Consider the following 24,088-nt stretch of genomic DNA (forward strand, 5'->3'; position numbering starts at 1 on the left):
AGATGGCTATTCTGGGTCTTTTGCCTCTCCATATAGACTTGAGAATCAGTTTGTTTATAACCACAAGATACCTTTCCGAGATTTTGATTGAGATTGCATTGAATCTGTAAATCAAATTGAGATGAACTGACATCTTGATGATATTCAGTCTTCCTATCCATGAACATGGACTATCTCTCCATTTGTCATTTCTTTGATATCTTTCATCAGTTTTGTAGTTTCCCTCACATAGGTCTTATATTTCATTACATTTATACCTAATTATTTCCTTTGAGGGGGGTGCTAATGTAAATCATGTGTTTTTAATTTCAAATTCCACTTGTTCTTTGAAATATATATGCAATTGATATTTGCATATTAACTTCATATCCTACAACCTTGCTATAATCACTTATTAGTTCCAGGAGTTTTATCATTTATTTTAGATTTTCTATATATATAGATGTTCATTTCATCTGTGAACAAAGACATTCTTGTTACTTCCTTCCCAAACTATATACTTCTTATCTTGTTGCATTAGTAGGACTTCCTGTATGAGGTCGAAAAGCAATAATGAGAGGGACATCCTTGCCTTGTTCCTAATCTTTTTTTTTTTTTTAAAGATTTTATTTATTTATTTGACAGAGAGAGATCACAATTAGATGGAGAGGCAGGCAGAGAGAGAGAGAGAGAGGGAAGCAGGCTCCCTGCTGAGCAAAGAGCCCGATGCGGGACTCGATCCCAGGACCCCGAGATCATGACCCGAGCCGAAGGCAGCGGCTTAACCCACTGAGCCACCCAGGCGCCCCTGCCTTGTTCCTAATCTTAGTGGGAAAGGTTATTTCTCACCACTAAGTATGATATTAACTATGGGATTTTTATGGATAATTATTATTAAGTTGAGGAAGTTCCCTTCTATTCCTAGCTTACTGAGAGTTTTTATCACAAATGGGTGTTGGGTTTTGTCAAATGTTTTTTCTATACTTATTGATATGATCATATGATTTTTATTTTCTAGTCTATTGATATGATGTATTACATTCATTCATTTTTAATGTTAACAGTCTTGCATACTTGGGTAAACTCCTACTTACTCAAGGTGTATAACTCTTTTTATATATTATTGAATTAGATATGCTAATATATTGTTAAGGATTTTGAGTCTATTTTCACAAGATACACTGGACTTCTTATATCATCTTTGTTTGGTTTTGATATTAGGGTAGTGTTGGCCTCAAAGAATGAGTTAGGAACTATTCCCTCTGCTTCTATTTTCTAGAAAAGATTATGGAGATATTTTTTCCTTTAAATGGTATAATTTCTTTTTTCCTTTAAATGGCATAATTTTTTTTCCTTTAAATGGTATAATTCAGGGCACCTGGGTGGCTTAGTATGTTAAAGCCTCTGCCTTCAGCTCAGGTCATGATCCCAGGGTCCTGGGATCGAGCCCCATATCGGGTTCTCTGCTCAGCAGGGAGCCTGCTTCCTCCTCTCTCTGCTGTCTCTCTGCCTACTTGTGATCTCTGTCTGTCAAATAAATAAATAAAATCTTTAAAATAAATATATAAATAATAGTATAATTCACCAGTGAATCTTATCTGGGCCTGGTGCTTTCTGTTTTGTAAGGTTACTAACTATTGATTCGATTTCTTTAATATATGTAGGACTATTTAGATGTCTATTACTTTATGTGTGTGTTTTGGCAGATTATATCTTCCAAAAAATTGGTCCCTTTCATCCTGGTTACCAAATTTGTGGACACAGAGTTGTTCATAAGAATATTCCTTTATTTTCCTTTTAATGGGCATGGGATTTGTAGTGATATCCCCCCTTTAATTTCTGATATTAGTAATATGTGTCTTTTTTCTTAGTGTGGTTTGAGGCTTATTGATTTTATGATTTTATCAAAGAACCAGATTTGGTTTTGTTGATTTTTTGATTTTTTTTCTTTTCTATTGCATTGATTTCTGCTCCAATTTTTATTATTTCTTTTCTTCTATTTACCTTGGATTTAATTTCCTCCTCTTTTTCTAGTTTCCAAAGGTGGAAGGTTTTATTGATTTTAGATCTTTCTTTTCTTTTCTTTTTTTTTTTTAAAGATTTTATTTATTTATTTGACAGAGAAATAGCACAAGTAAGCAGAGCAGCAGGCAGAGGGAGAGAGAGAAGCAGGCTCTCCGCTGAGCAGGGAGTCCAAGGCGGGGCTCAATCCCAGGATCCTGGAATCATGATCTGAGCCAAAGGCAGAGGCTTAACCCACTGAGCCACCCAGGTGCCCCTCTTCTTTTCTAATATATATATTTGATGCTGTAAATTCCTCTAAGTACTGCTTTCACTGTATACCATGAACTTTGGTAAGTTGTATTTTCACTTAGTTCAAAATATTTTAAAAACTTAGTCTTGCATTTTCTTCTTCAACTCATGCATTATTCAGAATTGTGTTGACTGATCTTCAAGTATTTTGAGATTTTCCTGCTATCTTTCTGTTGTTTCTAGTTTAATTCCATTGTGGTCTAAAATCACATATCTTCATATGGCTAACACTGTCTTGTCTTTTCTTTCTCTCTCTCTCTCTCTCTCTCTTTTTTTTTTTTTTTTTTTTTTTGAGAGACAGTGTGTGAGTGGGGAGGGGCCAAGGGAGAGGAAGAGAGAATCTTCAGCAGGCTCCACACTGGCAGTGACACAGGGCTCAATTTCACTACCCTGAATTCATAACCTGAACCAAATTCGAGAGTTGGATGCTTAACCGACTGAGCCACCCAGATGCCCCAGTACTGCTAACATTTTCAAACATCTCCCTCTCTACTGACTCCCTTTACCCTATAAAATTGCTCAAATCACTTTCTGAAAATAAACAAGAAATACACTTCCCCCCCGGCTGTTGACCTTGCATTTATCTTGAATAGTTTCATCTCCTTCTTTCTCTTCTCTGACAAGTCTCTTAATGTCTGTATGTCTTCCCTTGCCAGTTCACTTGACAATTCACTCCAATAAAAAGTAATCTGATGACTATCATTGATAGACCCCCACGTTGCAAGTTCAATAGAACCTTTTTTTTTTTTAATTTTTACGAGTCCTTTTGGATGAATATACATTACTGCTTACTCCCTGTTCAAGACTCTTGGATGAATTTACATAACTGATTATTTACTCCTTGTTCAAGACTCTTTGGCTTTTAGGTCACTCTCCTCCTCCTAGCTTCTGACCTCAGCAACATGTTCTTCTCTTTCCTAAACTCTCACTTGGAGCGATCTCTTTATTTTCATGGTTTCAAACATAATCATTTTACTGAATGAGCCAGACTCTATGTGGTGCTATTTCCCATTGAAATTCCAAACTGGGCTTTCTTTGCCCTGGATAAAATCTCAGGAAGGAGCCAGAACTTTTCTAGACCCTTTGTCACAAAAACAATCTTATCATAAGAACATTAAAATTTTCAGCCCATCTAATGTTATATCAAAATCCAACACTTCACTTAAATGAAAGCATCTCCCTACCCTCTTCCAGTTTGAGTCTGTGATGTAAGATTGCCGGCTGAATATATTCTCTTTAAGTGTGGCAGTGAACTCTGTCCTTTTTTTTCTCTCCGGCATTTCTTGTGTCATCTCCCCTCATTGTAGTATAAGCTTCTTCTTATAGGAGATATCACATCTGATTTGAGTAGGGCTGACCCCACTGGCGCCCAGGAGACAAGAGTCAGCCCAGGTCTAACCAACCAGGATACCTCACCTCTCTCATCACTGATGAGTTGAGAAGTAGAGTTCATTAGAGCTAAGCCAACTGGAGCTGTTCCCAGATATTTGCTGCTAGAACTAGGGATACTTAGCCTGTAGGATGGATATGAGTCTTGAGACTAGTGGCCATTCTGCTCACCACAAAGACTGACAGAAAAAGAGCCCTGCATATCAGTTGAGACTCTGTGAACTCATTTGAGATAGATTTTACAACTTTCACTTGAAAAAGGCATAACAGATGACCTACAGGAAATTTAAAATCTTGAAACATTTCCAAAATGAATTATTTTTTTCTTCCCCTTCTACTTTCATTCCTTCTATCTCTACAAACTCTCATATTTCCAAGTAAAAAAACCTGGCACTCAACTCTTTCCTTGTCTCCTGCATAAAACAATTCTCAGTTCTGGGTGCCTGGATGGTTCAGCTGTTTAAATGACTGCCTTCAGCTCAGGTCATGATCCTGGAGTCCCAGGATCAAGTCTCATATTGGGCTCCCTGCTCAGCAATGAGTCTGTTTCTCCCTCTGACCCTCCCTCTCTCATGCTCTCTCTCTCTTTCCCTCTCCCATTCTATCTCTCAAATAAATAAATTAAATTTAAAAAAAAACCCAAACACAAATCTCAGTTCTATCTGTTCCCCATTCTAAATATCTCTAGATTTCTTCCTTTTCTTTCTGCACATGCCCTAGTCCAAGTTCTCTTCCACCACTTGTCAGATCCTTACAATAGCCTCTTTTTCTGATTTTTCTTCTGTGATCTTACCTGATTAAAACTGTTCAGTCACCAGAGCCATCATGCCAAAACACAAATCTGGCCTTACCACTTCCCATCTGAAAATACCTCAAATTTGGTAAATGGTTTCTAAGATAAAGTCCAACCTGCTCATCAACTAACAAAGCCTTCCATGACCAGGTCTTGCCTGCCTCTTGTCTCCCACTTCCTTCCATCCAATTTCTATTGGGCAATACCAAACTGTTACCTCCTGTTGACACCAATTACACAGTTCCTGCTCCCTCTGCCTAGAATGCCTCTCTTGTATCCCTTTTCACCTCTGCTAGGGCCTTAGTTCTTCTAGATAGCTGTTTTTAGCTGCTAGGCAAGGCCAAGAGCCCCCTACTTATGATCCTGTAATAGCCAGTAAGTAGCTTTTTCCATATTCTAGCAAAATCCTTTCTTTCACCTGTCTTTCTGATTGTAAGCAGTGTTAATATGCGGACGTATCTTACTCATCTTTGTATCCCCAGTGCCTGGCATACAATATATGCTTTTTGATAAAATTTCAAGTTCCACAGTTTAAAATGAATCAATTTGATTAGAGTTATTTTTATTTTAAAACTCTATTGACATGGGTCATTAAGAGAATATATTTGGAAGGACAATACTGTGTATTAGGTAAAGAATTCAATCTGTAGAGTCAGACAGTTGGAGTTCCCAAGGTAGAATTCTGATCCTGCTGTGGTTATGCACAAGCGGTTTGACTTTGGCAAATTACCTAGATTCTCTAGGCCTGTTTTCTTACCTGTAAAATGAGAATTGTTTTATGTACTTCATAGTGCTGCATTAAAGATTATATAACCCAAGAAATACAAGTGCCTCTTACACTGCCTATATGGCACATACAAACATTCCAACCAAGTAGCTGGTGTCATTATTGTTATTAATAAAGGCAGGTCTGGAAAGATGCCACATGTGGGGAAGAACACTAGGTGGGACAGGGAAAGACAACATCCCAGCCTTGAAACTCTGTCTATAGCAAGCTCAGTTCAAAGCAGAGTCTGGTTCATAGACCAGACTATTCTATGTTCACAAGAAACTGGGGGATCTTGTCATAGGTATTTCTCATTCACTGACACACACACCCCACTCCTTATCTCTAGCTAACATGTCATCTGCCTACTGGAGAGAGAACTTAGAGTAATTCAGAAGAAAAATTAGCTATTGCCTGCTACCTATATAATTCTATGTGGTTTACAAAACTTCTTCAGATTCATGATTCATCTAGACTCTGTCACAAACCGTGGGTTGGCATTTTTGTCTCCATTTTATAGGTAATAGAACCAAGATTCATAGAAGTTTAAATAACCAACTCCAAGTCATGGAAACTAGGATATTGCCGAGTTAGGATTCAGATGAAGGCCTTTTGATTCTAAGTCTAGGGCCTTTTCTAACACACGGTAAGAGATCAGGCAAAAGGGAACACAAAAATGGGATGGGGATGTAAGGCAGAAAGACCATAGGATAAGAAAGAACTAGCTGGCAAGGACAAAATCAGAAGGGCTACCATCCCTCCTAAGGAGTAGAAGAATGATAAATATGTGTTGGGGCAATGAAGGCCTTATGAGCATGTGAAGAGGGTAATATGAATTATGAATATGAATTATTTTCCTTTGACAAGGAAAATAACTTATCTGGAAAGCTTTGAAGAAATCATTGACTCTCCATTTTACAGATGAAAAAATCCAGATGTAGGGAGATACCTGATCACCCTTCAGTTTCATACCATTAATGGGAGAGCCAGTCCAAAGACTAGCCACAACTTACTGGTATCAGTGTGTTAAAATCTTGAAATGCTTTTCCCTTTTTAAAAATAGCTTTACTGGGGAGGTGATAGCTGGCTTGTTGGCTCAGTCCATAGAGCACGTGACTCTTGATCTTGGAGTCATGAGTTTCAGCCTCATGAGCATAGAGATCACTTAAAAAATAAAAAACAAAAAAATTTTAAAAAATAGCTTTTGGGGATATAATTCATACCATAAATTTCACCCATAATAATTACTCAATAATTTTGAGTAAATTTATACAGTTGGGTAACCATCACAATCCAGTTTTAGAACATTTCTGTTCTAAAAAAACACTGAAATACTTCAGTAGTGGTTAGTAAATAGCCACTTCCCTCAAATCCCCAAAAGAATCACTCTTCAATTCTCTGAATCACTCCAGACCTCTCTATGATCTATTTACAGTATTTGGTGCACAGAGGAAGGAGCATCCATGTCCTTGCCCCAACACTGAGCAGCTTCTGTTCTTCCTGGTTGGTACCTTTGCTACATCTGTGCCCCATCTGTTGTTAAATAATGTTTGTGTCACCCCTGGAAGGATCAAGGCAAGCATTTAACTCCTCTGGTTCCTAATCTGAACTTTTCACATAACACCCTGCTTTTCAGAAAGATAGGAAATTAAGTAAGTGAACAAAAGAAAACAAGAGCTATGAAATTATGTCTACATACAAGATAGGTTTTGAAAGGTCAAGAGATTGAGCTGGTATTTATAGTGATGGTTACCTCTTCAGTAAAGGTATTCTTATCTTGAGGTTTATACACTTCTGGTAATGGATGAACTTCTGAAGATCAGGTACCTCCCTGAAATACAAAATTTCATGAGTATGCACATTTTTCTGTGGAGTGGGTCCATGGACAAAAAAAAAAAAAAAAAAGTATAACTTGCTAGGAACATGTTTGGTGAGAGGTTTGGGGGAGAAGTAAAAAAGGAATGTGCTCAAAGAGTACATACCTGGGGAAAATAAGTTTAGCTAAAGGGATAGGGAAAAGAAAGAAAGTGAAGACAAAGATCTCCTGATTCATGGTTTTATTTACAAGCCAGATATGTATGTGAATCAACTATTTTGACATGTAGAAGAAGTCACACAGATTAGGTCACATAAATAAACACTTGATTATTTTGCTAACTTTCTTTGTCCTCTGTTAGGAGATTCACATGAAATGACTAATTTGGGTTATGCTTTTCCTAAAGTACCACTCTAAATTGTAAATCTGGAGTTTTGGTACTTCATTAAATCCCACCTATGGCTCAACTGGATTACATTAGCATTTTAAAATTGTTAACTATGGCCTGCCATTAGGGCTACATAAATTACAATGAAGTCAAGTTCATTCCTAGTATATCTATAAATGTGAGTTTTAAATTCAAAATAGTCCATCATTCCCATTGCATTTTATCTTAGACTTTTTAAGATGGTATTTTGGACATATATAAATTTTTGATGATGTCTACTAGGCACATGGAATTTGAAATCTGGAAGAAAAGTTGGAAGATTATGCAGTCTGATTTGCTCATTTTATTGATAAATAAACCCAGAAAGATTAAGAGCCCTGACCAAGCTTGCTTGTGACAGAGCTAGGACAAGGCTACAAACATTGGATTCTTAGCTTGATGCCTTTTCCAACATCCAGTTAACAAGCTAATGGTTACTGAACTGTGACATTTCTCTGATGATATCAGTCAGTACAAGAATATGAACAAACCATCTTGAGCCTGTGGAGACAGGCTCAAGCAAAGACTCAACTCTGCCTTTTCACACTCTGACAAGAGGATTCTCATAAGACTGCTCCTAACTCTCCAGTCTAGTGAATCACTAGAACTCAAACATTCATAAATTATGTAATATTATCAATATTGTGGCATTTGCCCAATGATCACTTTGTGAGTTCTCCAAGTTACTGGACTCTGGTTTCCAATATTTCCTCCCCTTTTCTGCCAGAAAGTTCAGCTGCTTTTAGTCTTCTGTGTCACAGCCTCTACCTTTGCCTTGGTGGGGACAACCTCAGGCACATACATAGCTTGTGCATGCCCTCTTTTTTTTTTTGTCCTCCAGGGAGGTTGAGGTGGGGTAGTTTGTGAGATGAGGGAGAATCACCTTCTTGAACATGATGGTCATTTGTAATTGATGTGGAAATAAAAAAATTATCAAATCTAAGAAAAAAATAATAATCGCTTAATATCATCTAATATGCATTTTATGTTTAAATTTCTCCAATTGTTTCAAAAATATCTTTTTTTTTTTAAAGATTTCATTTATTTATTTGACAGACAGAGATTACAACTAGGCAGAGAGTCAGGCAGAGAGAGAGAGAGGAGGAAGCAGGCTCCCCGCTGAACAGAGAGCCCGACGCGGGGCTCGATCCCAGGACCCTGGGACCATGACCCGAGCTGAAGGCAGAGGCTTCAACCCACTGAGCCACCCAGGCGCCCCTCAAAAATATCTTCTTTACAGTTGGCTTGAGTCAGGATCCAAACAAGGTTAACATGACTGCATTGGGTTAATATGTCTCTTAAGTATCTTTTTTTGCAAACGGTGTTATTAAAAAGATTCTTTAAGGGCATGGGAAATTTTAATTTTACTATTATTGAACTGTTTTCCAAAGTGATTGTCCAAATTTGCTCCTATAGAGCTCTTATAGAGAGCTTCACTCTGCTTTTGGTATTGTCAGACATTTTGCCTGTTGCCTATGTGATAGCAAGCCCCACACTGTAAAGAAATATGTAAGCCTTATCTTCAAACACTGCATAAGTCAAATATTTTAGATAGAAAAATATTATGCTCCCTGGAGATACTATATGTTCCACCCCATCTGAAAGTCACTGTTTTAGCTCCCGAGTACATCAGGATCTTTCCAATATATATTAATAAAAACATGAAAAAGATAGTAAGCATATACCACTTAACATTTCCCAGGAAAGGTATGACTGGTACTGACTTTTCCCTCCCCTGAAGGTCCTTTTTAAAAGGACATTTTTAACATAAAGCCCAAGGGACCAGATGTTGATTTTACTGAGGAGTGTTAAGAATTCTGTTGACTCCCTTTTCTTATTCATATGTCATGGCAGGTTGTTGGTTCTGACGATGTCACAATTCTTTGCTTGTGGAGTCATCTGATGTCACTTATACCTTAGGAAGAATCAGCTTTTAAATAAAATGAACTTTAGATGGTAAAACTTGATCTTCTGGAGAAATTTTCAGAGATCATGGGGATAAAGATCTCCGGAAGAAAATATATATGGAAAAACTTTCCTCTTTCATTGAGATATATGCGTTTTACTCACAGTTGAAATGTTAACAACACAACTGAGCTGACACCAGATACGCTTCCAGATGATTCCTGGTTGCTAAGAGCCTCCAAACATTCCTCAAGGACACCATCCTTTTGCACAACAAAGGGAAAACCAGCCCATTTCTGGCAATAGGATGGAATTCTAAGAGGAAAAAGCAAACCAGTGTAACTTCCTCTCCATCAATTAAGAACAGTTGGTTTAATATTACACTATAGGATAACTGGTGTATTTTAAAGATCTTTTTCTTTTTTGAACACATTTTACATTAGGGGATTTCCTGGAGAACATAACGATTTTTTAAAAAAGATTTTATTTACCTATTGGCAGAGAGAGAGATCACAAGTAGGCACAGAGGCAGGCAGAGAGAGAGGGGTAAGCAGGCTTCCCGCTGAGCAGAGAGCCCGATGGGGGGCTCCATCCCAGGACCCTGAGATCCATCACAGGACCCTGAGATCATGACCTGAGCCAAAGGCAGAGGCTTAACCCAGGTGCCCCGATTTTTTTTTTTTTTTTTTTTTTTAAGATTATTTGAGAGAGAGCCAGCACCAGCAGGGGAGAGGCAGAGGGAGAGAGAAAGGGAGAAGCAGACTCTCCACTGAGCCGGGAGCCCCACGTGGGGGGCTCAATCGCACGCCCCTGGGATCATGACCAGAGGTGAAGTCAGGTGCTTAACCTACTGAGCCACCCAGGGGCCCCCAAAATGACCTATCTTTAGAGTGGGAAGGAGGATATTCTACATTGCTCTCATATTTAAGTCTTACAGAAATTTCTTAAAAAGAGCTCCAAGTTAATAAAATGACAGATTTCAAGCTTTTGTTCTGCTAAAGTAAAAGCCTACTACTCAATATGTCAGCCATTTAAATTTTCAAAAGAGCAAGAACAGGAGGTGCAAGTCTTTGGCTTCCATTTTCCTCTTAACCAATGACATCTTCAGTTTTTGGATAGCTTTTTTAAATGTGGCTTCCGATAAATGTTGGCAGAACTGGTGCATTCCCAGAATAAATACTGAATCCTCAGCTTTCCCTATTCAAATGCATCCCTAGGTCGAATGACCACAAAACTGCCCACTGTGAAACAGGCAGAGTCCAGATGTGATAGAAGGGGTAAGTGTATCCTCAAAGTGCACTGGTACATTAAAAAAAAAAAAAAAATCACGTCTAGGGTCAAATCTCTAAACAAATGTGGATGTCATAACAACCATAACTATTACTGACACGTGAAGTTTAAAACTGACGGGTTGGAGTAGAGGGGAGAAAACAGCACACGAACAAAAGAAAAACTTAAAAAATTTCTCTTCCCTTTCAGGCAAGTTTCAGCTCTACAAATGTACCCTTGCCTTTAAAATAATCAACGTGGTTGTTTTGCTCTCAATCCTCATCCCATGGTACAAAGAAATCTGTGTCTTTCTCCCCCAAGTTAGGAATATGAGAAACCTTTCAGACCGTAAACACTAGAAAGCAGCCCTACGGAAAGTGGTATTCCGCCCGAAGGATGTGAAAGTGGGCATGGTGGTGTGGAGAAGACATCGATGGGGGGGCAGGGGAGAAACTTCAAACCATATACCTGTGGTTGGAAAAACAAAACAAAAAGAAAAACCCACGGGACCGGAGATCATCAAGATTTTAGGGTATATAGAGAAAAAAACAACAACCGTGGCCAGGTCAGACCAGAAGCGGCGTTTCTTGGGCGACAGGAGTAGCGGGTGGGGCAACCGCGGACGCCCGAGAGCACGATGTGACTGAAGGTACCAACAACGCCATTTACCGCGTTCTCGCCTGCCCCTCCCCCCCCCCCCCCCCCCCCCCCCGGAGGCTCAGCGCGCCAGCCAATCCCCTCCCGCCGTCCCCTTCCCACCGGAGGCCCCGCCCCCGGCGCCCAGGATGCTGGGCCCCCGCGGCGTGACGCGAGCACGGCAACTCCGCCCCCTGCGTCTCTGGCCTCGCCGGCCTTGGGGGGATGGTTCCATCATGGCGTCAATGCAGGTGAGAGGAGTTTGCAGCATCTGGGCGGGCGAGGGAGCCGCCGAGAGGACGCAAGCGTTTTGTCGGGGGCGGTGTCTGGGACTCTGGGGCACCCGGACGGGCTCGGGAGTGGCCCTGGTAGCAGGTCCTTTCCCAGCTTCAGGACGTTGGGGAGGGGTGAGAGGTGGCGAGAAGGGCGGGGGAGGGGGTCTCGGTCGGTCGAAGCGGACACCAGCCGGCTGGGAAGTTGGGTGATAAAGAAGGCTAAGACGAGGAAAGGGAGAAGTTTGGCGTTGGTTCGGCGGCAGTGGTCTCGGAATCACCTCTTGCTCACTCAGATGTTGGCCTGCCCGCCCGCCTCAGGGATGCCTTCTCCTTGGTCCCCGGCCGGGCGGAAACAGCTGCTCTCGCCGTTGTCGCTGGGGCAAGGGCGGCCCTGAGAGGGGCTGAGTGTGGGGGAGCTGAAAAGGCGTTCCGAGAGAAGGCGGCTGGCTGCAGACGCGCTTTGCGGCCTCTGCCCAGGCCTCCCACGCCCAGCTTCCCTGACTGCCCGGCCCCTCGGCTCTCCTCTCTTTGACTCTTAATCCTTTGCCCCGTGGGTACCTTTCTCTGTTGGTCTTCGCACTTTCAACGAATATTAGTCCGGCAGCTCACTTTGTCGCTCTTCCCGAAGCTGCCCTTGGCCCATGAATATCATTTGCCGCCTAATATGCAATCTTCCTGAGATCTGAGTCACCAGCCCCTTTATACCTCCGGGATAGCTCGCCCTCAAAAAAAAATTTTTTTCCCCTACGGTGCCCCACCCTTATGGTCGCGGTAAGGCTACAGCCTTTTGCCCCTCTTCCCTAGATCTTTAGTGGAATCTTAGTTTGGTAGGAGGCGTTTATTAACCCGTGTCCTATCTACCTGACTTAGCAGTTCATGGTTTTCTGGCTTTCCAACTTATGCACTCCTTTTTTCCAAATCCAAGGAGTTCGAATTTTTTTTTTTTTTTCAGTCAAAGATGGCAACCACACTGCAGTTTTGTAAAGATTGTCTCTGCATTATCTATAGCCTGCATTTAATTTTACTATCTCGAATGAGAACAGATAGGAAGAGAAGGTAGAACTGTTTGGAGTGGCAGCTGAGTGCTTTTTAGAGTTTTAACATCTTAAAGACACCTACGTTTTTCTTAGCATTTAGTGCTTTTGTTTCTGGAAGAATAAGCAAGCCTTCCTACCCTCCCCACCCTCCCCCCCCCCCCCCCCCCATTTCTAGGCGAGAGCAGTTTTTCTTCTGTTTTCTGCGTCTTCCTCTTTTGCGCACATATTTGCTTCACGTTTACTTCTGTGCTTTTGTGTTGTCTGTCCCCATTCAACCTATTTTCCATGCGATATTCTCTTTACCTTTGCTTCTTCCCCTGGATTTTCCTGCAGAATAGAATAATGTCTTAACTTTCCTACTTTCCACAGATCAGTGCTGGGGGGAAAAACAAGAACAATTTGAGGAAACATTATACTTTACACTGGTCTCCCCAGAGACGTTAGAGAAGTTTCGTCATTTGAGGCCAAAAAAGGAACTGTGCAACACTAGTTGAACAGGAGATGTATAAAATAAGATTATTTGTATTAAGATCAAAACTATTTAAAGTAGACTAAAAATTATGGTTAAAATCCACAACGCTTGTGATTATATTTGACAAGAGAATTATTGGGAAAACTAATTAGCTGGTTAGATTCAGACTTAAAGAGTCTGAAAAAGGGCAGATTTCAATTTTTAAGAGAAAAAGTGAGTATAGAACTGAAGTCAGTACAGAACTTAATGTTGATAATCTTGAATTTTACATGGTGACTTAAACAATAGAAAGAAAAATACATGCCAGTGAAATACTGCATTTTTCTGTGTCCCAAGTATTACCGACTGTCTTACCACCTTTTATTCCTTTGTGTCTTCTGATTAGAGGAATGGAAAACTGATGTTTACTATTTTAATTAAAACCGAATCTTTCCTTTTGTTTGTATTTTTGAAATAATTTGATACAGGTTTTCGGGTAGTATCTTGAAAACTAATCTAGATAAATCAAGCTTTTTGAAACACAATACTACTTTTCTTTGTGGTTATTCTGTCTTTGCTGAACAAGATTTTTTCCTTACCATCTTAATAGCAAAATTTTGTTTTAAAGATTCCTATTTTTTTAAAGTAATCTTTGCACCCAGCATGGGGCTCGAACTCAAAACCCTAAGATCAAGCGTTGCATGCTGTACCACCTGAGCCAGCCACGAGCCCCTTAATAGCAAAATTGAACTGTTCAGAACAACTAAATTACATATAAAATTGCAACCAAATTACGAAATTTGTTTATTCACTCATAAATTTCAAGGGCCCACTGTGTCTGAATCGGATCTCGGATCACGGTGTTGCAGACAGGGCAGTGAACAAAAGCAAACAAAGATTTCTGCTGTAGGTGGGGGAGACAGATAAGAACCAAATATTTAAGTATTCTATTAGGTGATAATACTATTAAGAGAAAGCGTGGAAGAGAGTTAGGAAATGGGTATTTTGGGGATTTCAGTTATAGTGCTTAGGGAAAAGTATACCATACACAAATGCTGCTCTGACCATGTCCTTACCTAAAAAGTTTTCAGATTTCTTTAGCTTATGCCAGGATATTATTGCTGCTGAGATTACTTAAGCTGTAAGAAGAACTATTTTAAAAACCTACAAATTATAGAAATGTAATATAGGATTTGATTACTTGGTAGAAAGGAAATAGTCTTCAGAATCAACATTACGTAAGGGTGGACTTTGGCTTTTTCATTGGAGAGTATTTTGAAGTTGAGGTTTTAACTCTTTTAATGTACTCTATCAGGTGCCTCCCAACTTTATCTCAGGTGGTGCACATAGAAAATAATTTTTAAATCACACACTAAGGTGGATGAAGTGAAACACTGGGAATGAGTATTAGTATTCTGACATATCTGTAATGCTCGGGTTGCTCTACTCTGTAATATTGCTAAAGTTGTTCTTCAATATACAGTTCAAGGTTGTGGTTTTCAAACTTACTTGAGCCTTTGAGATATTCTTGTTTTTTTTTCTCCCCCCCCCACTGTTTCTTACTAGAACGACGTTGCAAATTAACAAGATTATGGTTAGATTATGTTTTAAGAAAGCTTTCTTAAAGAATTGTAGGCTTCTGGCAATACTTAAAAATATCAGGAGTTAGTGTAAAGAAACATCTCCATTTAATTGTGTTAGTTCTAGAAATGTTAAATAACTCTTGTAGATTTTCTGCTTTCTTTTTCCTCTCTTGCCTAATGGGGGTCTTAACTGTTGATTTGACTAGATGGAAGGAGAGTAAGATTTAGTAACAGATAGATTATGAATGTGTGCTTATTTTCATATGACTTCGAAAGAGTGTTATGTTGTTTTATTCACAACTCTGCACTGCTTTTTACTCAAGTGTCTGGCTGTGGTGATTGAAAGAGGTAGAATATGGGTTCTGACTTTTTTAGTAGTCACATTGCCTGGACAGACTCCATATGATTATTGTTTGATGAGGCTGTGAAGGGGTACAGCATAATCAAAACTTAGAAAATGGATTCATCTTAGATCCTGAGGCTTATTGAATACTGGGAACTTGGGGGTGTGTATATGCCTAGAATTATGTATCTGAGAAGGTTAACTCGGTACTCGGCTCGGTATAGGGAGCTGTTGGGACAAGTCAGGGAAAGGGGGAACAGTATAGAATAAAACGGAAGGTACTTTGTTTGAGAAATCTAAACATAGGTGGAGTACAGGTGAATAAGGGATAAAGCTAAGATAATCATCTTAACTTTCAAAGCAGTCACTGTGATACTTTCTTTTAGCTGTTAATCAATTACCGCTTAATTAGACAATTTCTATTTTTATCCCAAAGTGTGTGTTTGTGTTTCATTTAACTTTTCAGGTCTCTTCCATTCCCCTGGGCCATATGTCTCTTAAAGTCACCTGGTGATTACAGTAAATGTTTAACACTTCAAAAAATGTTTCTAATTAGCAAGTTCTGCATTAGTTTAATTCTGTCTTAGAGAAATCTTTTAAGCAATTCTATAATGGTAAGATTGAGTCCCTATAAAGGAATAACTTAAAGGTGATGTTTTTATATACATATTCCCCCAAAGTTGGCTTATTTTCTTGATTTATATGTTTGCCATAACCTTAACGGTTTTCAAAGTATTTTTCTGTTCTTTTCTCCTTGGATTCTTACTCCAACCTTGTAAAATGGGAAGTCAGATAATCCTATTTCATTTCAGTAGAAACAGAGAGTGACTTTAGGTAAGTGGTCACTTATTTGGAAAGCGACTTACCCCAAATTAATAGCAACTGAGTGCTGAAGCTGCGATTAGAAACCAAGCTCTGAAATCTGTTGATGCTATGAAGTTGTATGTAATTAGTATGTTAACAAGTTTGGCATTGTAAAGAAATCATTGGGATAATTACTTTTCAGTCAAGAAGTAAACGTTTACTGGGATAATATTTTGTAGCTTCTATAGCTAAGATGGGAGAAAAATACTCCTTATATTTTATAATATATTTTATGCATACATTTAAAAAAGGGTCTTTATGCATGTACTTATGCACTGAATAAAATTATGGCAGATCTTTACTGTTCAAAGATAGTCTTTATTATCAAGGAGAGTTTTTATTTTTATTTTTTTTAAGATTTTTAAAAAAAATTTACTTATTTGACAGAGATCACAGAGAGAGAGAGGAGGAAGCAGGCTCTCTGATGAGCAGGGAGCCCGATGCAGGGCTCGATCCCAGGACCCCAGGATCATGACCTAAGCCAAAGGCAGAGGCTTAACCCACTGAGCCACCCAGGCGCCCCATCAAGGAGAGTTTTTTTTTTTTTAAGATTTTATTTATTTATTTGACAGAGAGAGATCACAAGTAGATGGAGAGGCAGGCAGAGAGAGAGAGAGAGAGAGAGGGAAGCAGGATCTCTGCCGAGCAGAGAACCTGATGCGGGACTCGATCCCAGGACCCTGAGATCATGACCTGAGCCGAAGGCAGCGGCTTAACCCACTGAGCCACCCGGGCGCCCCCCCCATCAAGGAGAGTTTTAAAAGTAGAAGTGATCTGGCATCTTTCTGAAAATATAGTTCTGCATAGTGTTTATTTGAATTGAATATTTGTTACATGTTATTTCTTTGTATCACTGCTCTCTGCATTAATTTTATTTACAAAATACTTGTTCCTGTTTGTGGAGTGTTTTTAATTCTTCATTTGATAGCCTTTTTTGTGAATGCAGGTGTTGGGTCACCAACAAATGGCGCATGCCTTTGAGTTACTATATTCTGAGAAAAACTAATCTCATTCAATAAGGCTCGTAAAAACTTCACTAGGAAAAAAGGCGTAGGATCTGGAATCAGAAGACCTGGATTTAGGTTCAGTTTCACTACTTAACATCTATGTTGCCCAAAAATCAGGGTGTCAAGTTGGTGGTTAAGACAGAAGAAAATTAATAGGTAAACATGTATAAAATTACTTTTTTGACTTTCTTTCTCAAATCTGTTTTTTTCTGTAGTTTTCCCCATTTTGGTGCATGGCAACTTTTTTCATCCGTTTGTTTAACCAGAAACCTTGGTTTCATCCCATCCTCTAGTGAAAACATTAGCAAATTCTCTCGAGCTCTACCTTCAAAATATATCCAGAATCCAACTGTTTATCCTTTCTTCTGAATTATTCCGTGATGTAAATCATCATGATCCCTCATCTGGAATATATCAACAGTTCCATAACTGGTTTCCCTGCTTCTGCCCTTTATTCCCTCACTGTGTTTTTCTCAGCCCAAATATTATTTAGATTCTTTGAAAACAAAAGCCTAATGTCACTTCACTTACATCCCTTCTGTGGCTTCCCTGTTCTACTCAGAATATACGGTTGACCCTTTAATAATGAAGCGTTAGTGGTGCTGACCCCTGTGCAGTCCAGAATTCATGCATGGCTTTTGACTTCCAAAAACTTAACCATTGGGTGCCTGGGTGGCTCAGTTGGTGAAGCATCTGCCTTTGGCTCAGGTCATGATCCTGGGATGGGTCCTGGGAAAAAGTCCTGCATCGGGCTCCCCACTCAGCAGAGAGTCTTCGTCTCCCTCCGACCATACCCCCTTTTGTGCGCTCTCTCATACACACACCCATTCTCTCTCAAATAAATTAAGTCTTATAATAAATAATAATAAGTAAAATAAGTAAATAAGTAAGTAAAATCTTAAAAAATTAACCACTAATTGCCTACTGTTAGTTGGAAGCCTTACTGATAACGTAGTTAACATATATTTTAAATGTTATATGCAGTATATACTGTATTCTTTTTTTTTTTTTTTAAGATTTTATTTATTTATTTGACAGACAGATCACAAGTAGGCAGAGAGGCAGGCAAAGAGAGAGGAAGGGAAGCAGGCTCCCCGCTGAGCAGAGAGCCCGATGCGGGGCTCCATCCCAGGACCCTGGGATCATGACCTGAGCCAAAGGCAGAGGCTTTAACCCACTGAGCCACCCAGGCGCCCCTGTATACTGTATTCTTATAATAAAGTAAGCTAGAGGAAAAAGTTAAAATCATAAGGAAGAGAAAATGTATTTCTAGTACTGTACTGTATTTATAAAAAAAATTCACATGTAAGTAGACCTGTGCATTTCAAACCTATGTTCAGGGGACACCTATAATCCAGAGTCCCTGTTAAGGCATAGAAGGCTTTATTACATTATCTATCTCATTCAACCCCCCCCCCCAACTTATCTATATACTCCTTGCTATTTCTACCTCTGGGCCTTTACCCTTACTTCCTCTGCTTGGAGTCTTCACCTATCTGGGTGGCTCACTTCCTTTATTTTCTCAGATCTATCTTTAAATGCAGTTACTTAGAGAATCCTTCCTTGACCACCCAATGTAAAATAGCTCTCTCATCCCTGCCACTTAAAATTCCCCTTACCCTGCTAAATTTTTTGTAGCCCTGACATTTATTTATTTATTTACTATTTCTCCTGAACGTAACTCAGTACCTGGTATGTAGTAGGCCCTCAGTAAATGTCAAAGGAATAAATGAGCACAGCTTGTGGATTCAGATAAACGGTTTGAATTCTAGCTGTGTAACTTTTTTGCCCAATATAAAATAGGGATAATAATCATATGGGGTAAAATTGCAAATCATTGTACGTGTGGATTTTTATAGTTGTTATAATGCTCTAGACCTCTTATTTTGAACTACCCCTATCAGATACTCACTTTAAGAAAAAAAATTGTTAGGGGGCACCTGGGTGGCTCAGTGGGTTAAGTCTCTGCCTTCAGCTTGGGTCATGGTCTCAGGGTCCTGGGATCAACGGCACATCGGGCTCTCTGCTCAGTGGAGAGCCTGTTTCCCCTTCTCTCTCTGCCTACCTCTCTGACTACTTGTGATCTCTGTCTGTCAAATAAATAAATAAAATCTTAAAAAAAAAGATTTTATTTGAAAGAGAGAAAGCATGAAAGGGGGGATAGGAAGGAGGGGACAAGCAGACTCCCCACTGAGCAAGGAGCCTGATGGTGGGGCCGGATCCCAGGACCATGGGATCATGAACTGAGCCGAAGGCAGAACCCTGACTGAGCCACCCAGGCACATTGGAAGTATGGTTTCTAATTAGCATGTATGCTTGACTAATTCTCAGATACTGAAGAGGATTAGTGAAGTAGTATTTTGAACCTCCTATATTAGTTTTAAATGGCAAATTGTTTTTTATTTTTCAATTGAAATATAATTCATATACCGTAAAACTTAGCCATTTTTATCAAAGTGTACAGTTCAGTGGTTAATATATTTACAACCGCAATCACTATCTAATTCTAGAACATTTTCATCACCTCAAAGGAAACCCTTTACCTATTTGCAGTCACTCCCCATTCCTTGACTATGCCCCACAGAAATCACTAATCTGTTTGCTATCTCTATTGGTTTGCCTATTCTAGGTATTTCATATAAATGGAATCATACAATATGTGGTCTTTTGTAACTGGCTTCTTACCATAATGTTTTTGAGTTTCATCAGTGTTGTAGCTTCTATCAGTACTTATTTTTTATGACTATGAGTTCATTTTATGGTTGTCTGTCTACAGTTTATCTGTTCATCAGTTGATTGACATTGGGTGGTTTCCTGTTTCCATTCATCAGTTAATTGGCAATTTGTATTGTTACACATCTACTTTCTGGATAATGCCACTATGAACATTCATGTACATGTTTTTTGGTTTTTGTGCGTGTGTGGTTTTTTTAAAATTTATTTATTTGTTAGAGAGAGAAGCGAGCACAGGCAGACAGAGTGGTAGGCAGAGGCAGAGGGAGAAGCAGGCTCCCTGCCGAGTAAGGAGCCCAATGTGGGACTTGATCCTGGGACGCTGGGATCATGACCTGAGCCGAAGGCAGCTGCTTAACCAACTGAGCCACCCAGGCGTCCCTCATGTACGTGTTTTTATTTGGACTTGTTTTAATTTGTCTTAAGTGTATGCCTCGTAATGGAATTGCTGGGTCATTTGGTAACTCTATGTTTAACTTTCTAAGAAACTGCCAGACATTTCCATGACAGCTGTACTATTTTACATTCCCATCAGCAGTGTGGAAAGGTTCCAGTTTCTACACATTTTGGCCAATATTTATTGTCCTTTTTTTTTTTTTTAAAGATTTAATTAATTTATTTTTTTGACAGAGAGATCACAAATAGGCAGAGGGGCAGGCAGAGAGAGGAGGAAGCAGGCTCCCCACTGAGCAGAGAGCCTGATGTGGGGCTTGATCCCGGGACCCTGGGATCATGACCTGAGCCGAAGGCAGAGGCTTTAACCCACAGAGCCACCCAGGCGCCCCCCCCCCCTTTTTTTTTTTAATTAAAGCTCTCTTAGTGGTTGTAAAGTGATACCTCCTTGTGGTTTTGATTTGTATTTCCCTAATAACTAAGGATATTGAGCATTTTGCATTTATTGGTAAATTTCTTGGAGAAATGTCTACTCAAATCCTTTGCCCATTTAAAAAATAAAGTTGTCTTTTTATTGAGTTGTAATTGAGTTTTTTGTTTATATTGAGTACAGGCCCCTTCTCACATAAGTGATTTGCAAACATTTTTTACTATGAGTTGTGTTTGCACTTTCTTGATGGTGTCCTTGAAAGCACAAAATTTTTTTAATTTTGATGCAGTCCAATTTATCTGTTTTTTAATCTGTCATTTATGCTTTTGGTGTCATATCTAAGTAATCATTACCTAATCCGAGGTCATAAAGATTTATACTTCATTACAGCTTTGTGGGGTTTTTTTGAGATTGTTACAGTTTTAGCCCTTACATTTAGGTTTTTGATTCATTTTGATTAATTTTTGTATGTGGTGAGGCATATTTAGTTTTATAGCATTAATAGAGCAGCTTTTTATTTGAAATTGCATAGGCCCAAGCTGAGAGCTCATCAGCTCTCAGGATTTGATAGTATCCTGCTGGATTTAAGTGATTTTTCTAGGTTGAGTGGAGCTGTTAAACTGTTTTTTAGATGAGAATTTATATTGCAGCCCTACTACTAAGAAATGTGATTGTGGTCCTAATAAACTAGAGAATACTTAATCATATATCAGCTTTTTTTTTTTTTTTTTAAGATTTTATTTATTTATTTGACAGAGAGAAATCACAAGTAGGCAGAGAGGCAGGCAGAGAGAGAGGAGGAAGCAGGCTCCCCGCTGAGCAGAAAGCCCGATGTGGGGCTCGAACCCAGGACCTGGGATCATGACCTGAGCCGAAGGCAGCGGCTTAACCCACTGAGCCACCCAGGCGCCCCATATATCAGCTTTTAAAGTAATTAAAATTGGCATACCAACTTCAATTTTTAGACTTGAAAAGTTTCGAGCCATAGGGCATTTTTAGAGGTCACCTTGTTCAACCGTCATACTTTTTGTTTAAGTCATTGCTGCATTTTGTGATTAGATGTAGTTGGTAAAATATAATTTGTTTACTTTTGTACTACATGAAGATACATTGAACAAATTGAATATATAGGGTTTTGGTTTTGTTTTTTTTTAAAGATTTTATTTATTTATTTGACAGAGATCACAAGTAGGCAGAGGCAGGCAGAGAGAGAGGTGGAGGCAGGCTCCCTGCAGAGCAGAGTGTCCGATGCAGGGCTCGATCCCAGGACCCTGGGATCATGACCTGAGTTGAAGGCAGAGGCTTAACCCAATGAGCCACCCAGGCACCTCTAGGGTTTTTTTAAATGTAGATTTGTTAGAGAAAAACTCACATTTTTAGGAAATCCAATTTGGGGATTCTAGTGGGGAAAATTATATACATGAGCATGTTGGTGTTATTTAGTTCTTGTTGTTGCTTAGTGGAAACCCTCATAGAATTCATTGTAACAATTAGTTTAAGCTACCTTGATTGATACTTTTTTTTTAAGATTTTATTTATTTATTTGACAGAGATCACAAGTAGACGGAGAGGCAGGCAGAGAGAGAGAGAGGGAGGCAGGCTCCCCGCTGAGCAGAGAGCCCAATGCGGAATCGATCCCAGGGTCCTGGGATCATGACCGGAGCCGAAGGCAGCGGCTTAACCCACTGAGCCACCCAGGCGCCCTTGATTGATACTTCTACCTTGATTTGATACTTCAGTATTCATGGATTCTGTATCTATGAGTCTGCCTACTAGTAAAGTTTATTTGTAAGCCTAAAATCAATCTTCATGGTGCTTTTGTGATGATTTGCACACATGTGCAGAGCTTTGAAAAATTGGAGTAGCTAGATGTAGATCAAACAAGGTAACATTCTGTCTTGCTTCAGCTGTCATGCTGTAAACAAGTGTCCTTTTCTCAGTCTATTTAGTGCCATGTTTTTGCATTTCAGCGCTTTTGGGGATTTCACTGTTTTAAATGGCCTCCAAGCGAAGTATTGAAGTGCTGTCTAGAGTTCCAAATTGCAAGAAGACTGTAATGTACGTTTTGTAGAAAATGTGTGTGTTAGATAACCTTTGTTCAGGCATGTGCTGTTAGCCTTGGGTTCGATGTTAATGAATCAACAACATATATTAAGGAGTCTTTAAACAGACACATGAAAACCTACGTTATTAATTGGTTGAATGTGCCCAAAGGATGCAGGAACCTAACTCTGTATTTCCCTTAGGAACAGTTGTTCAGAGTCTGTAACGTGACTACTGTAAATAATGAGAATTGGCTGTATTTTTATTAAATTTCAGTCTGCTTTCGGGTGCTTGGATGGCTCAGTCGGTTAAGGCCTCCTCTTGATTTTGGCTTGGGTCACGATCTCAGCCCTTCATGGGGCTCTGCACTGCCCATGGAGCCTGCTTAAGATTCTCTTTCTCCTTTGGCCTCTCTCCTGCCCCCCCCCCCCCAAATAAGTAAATTCCAGTCTCCCTTTGATTTGAAATGTATTGGAACTGGTAAAATGTAATGTCCTTGCTACATCCAGGTCTCCCCCCCCCCCCCCCCCCATTTTATACTGTAGATCAGTTTCTTCTAGTTTTTTTGAGTTACCCATACAATTCTGATTAGTGGTTCCCATTTTGGCATTGTATTGAAATCACCTGGGAGCTTTTTTTCCTTTTTTTTTTTTTTAATTTCTTTTCAGCGTAACAGAATTCATTGTTTATGCACCACACCCAGTGCTCCATGCAATATGTGCCCTCCATACACCACCACTTGGCTCCCCCCATCCTCCACCCCCCACCCCTTCAAAACCCTCAGATTGTTTTCAGAGTCCAGAGTCTCTCATGGTTCATCTCCCCTTCCAATTTCCCTCAATTCCCTTCTTCTCTCCATCTCCCAGTGTCCTCCATGTTATTTGTTATGCTCCACAAATAAGTGAACCATATGATAATTGACTCTCTCTGCTCTGACTTATTTCACTCAGCATAATCTCTTCCAGTCCTGTCCATGTTGAAAAAAGTGGGTATTCATCCTTCTGATGGAGGCATAATACTCCATAGTGTATATAGACCACATCTTCCTTATCCATTCGTCCATTGAAGGGCATCTTGGTTCTTTCCACAGTTTGGCGACCATGGCCATTGCTGCTATAATAACATTGGGGTACAGATGGCCCTTCTTTTCACTACATCTGTATCTTTGGGGTAAATACCCAGTAGTTCAATTGCAGGGTCATAGGGAAGCTCTATTTTTAATTTCTTAAGGATCTCCACACTGGTTCTCCAAAGTGGCTGTACCAGTTTGCATTCCCACCAACAGTGTAAGAGGATTCCCCTTTCTCCACATCCTCTCCAACACATGTGTTTCCTGTCTTGCTAATTTTGGCCATTCTAACTGGTGTAAGGTGGTATCTCAATGGGGTTTTGATTTGAATCTCCCTGATGGCTAGTGATGATGAACATTATTTCATGTGTCTGATAGCCATTTGTATGTCTTCATTGGAGAAGTGTCTGTTCATGTCTTCTGCCCATTTTTTACATGATTATCTGTTTTGTGTGTGTTGAGTTTGAGAAGTTCTTTATAGATCCTGGATATCAACCTTTTGTCTGTACTGTCATTTGCAAATATCTTCTCCCGTTCTGTGGGTTGCCTCTCTGTTTTGTTGACTGT

At 39.6% G+C, this 24,088-nt stretch overlaps 1 protein-coding gene and 1 long non-coding RNA gene across 2 annotated transcripts in view; one reads left to right on the plus strand and one right to left on the minus strand.

Annotated features, from left to right (window-relative positions):
- Positions 1–6,254: 6,254 nt before the first annotated feature.
- LOC125096945 (uncharacterized) lies at positions 6,255–12,238 on the minus strand. The gene is made up of 4 exons (XR_007126445.1): positions 11,214–12,238; positions 9,554–9,703; positions 6,994–7,071; positions 6,255–6,404 (listed from the first exon to the last, which is right to left on the minus strand). It is a non-coding gene; the product is annotated as an uncharacterized LOC125096945 (long non-coding RNA).
- UBE2W (ubiquitin conjugating enzyme E2 W) overlaps positions 11,428–24,088 on the plus strand; it is a 78,624-nt gene continuing 65,963 nt past the window's right edge. The window contains exon 1 of the mRNA XM_047724128.1: positions 11,428–11,544. Within this exon, the coding sequence (XP_047580084.1) occupies positions 11,443–11,544 (102 nt within the window). The 5' untranslated portion in view covers positions 11,428–11,442. The remainder of the gene's footprint in view (positions 11,545–24,088) is intronic.

This window comes from Lutra lutra, chromosome 4, assembly GCF_902655055.1.
Source record: "Lutra lutra chromosome 4, mLutLut1.2, whole genome shotgun sequence".
Classification (NCBI taxonomy): domain Eukaryota; kingdom Metazoa; phylum Chordata; class Mammalia; order Carnivora; family Mustelidae; genus Lutra; species Lutra lutra.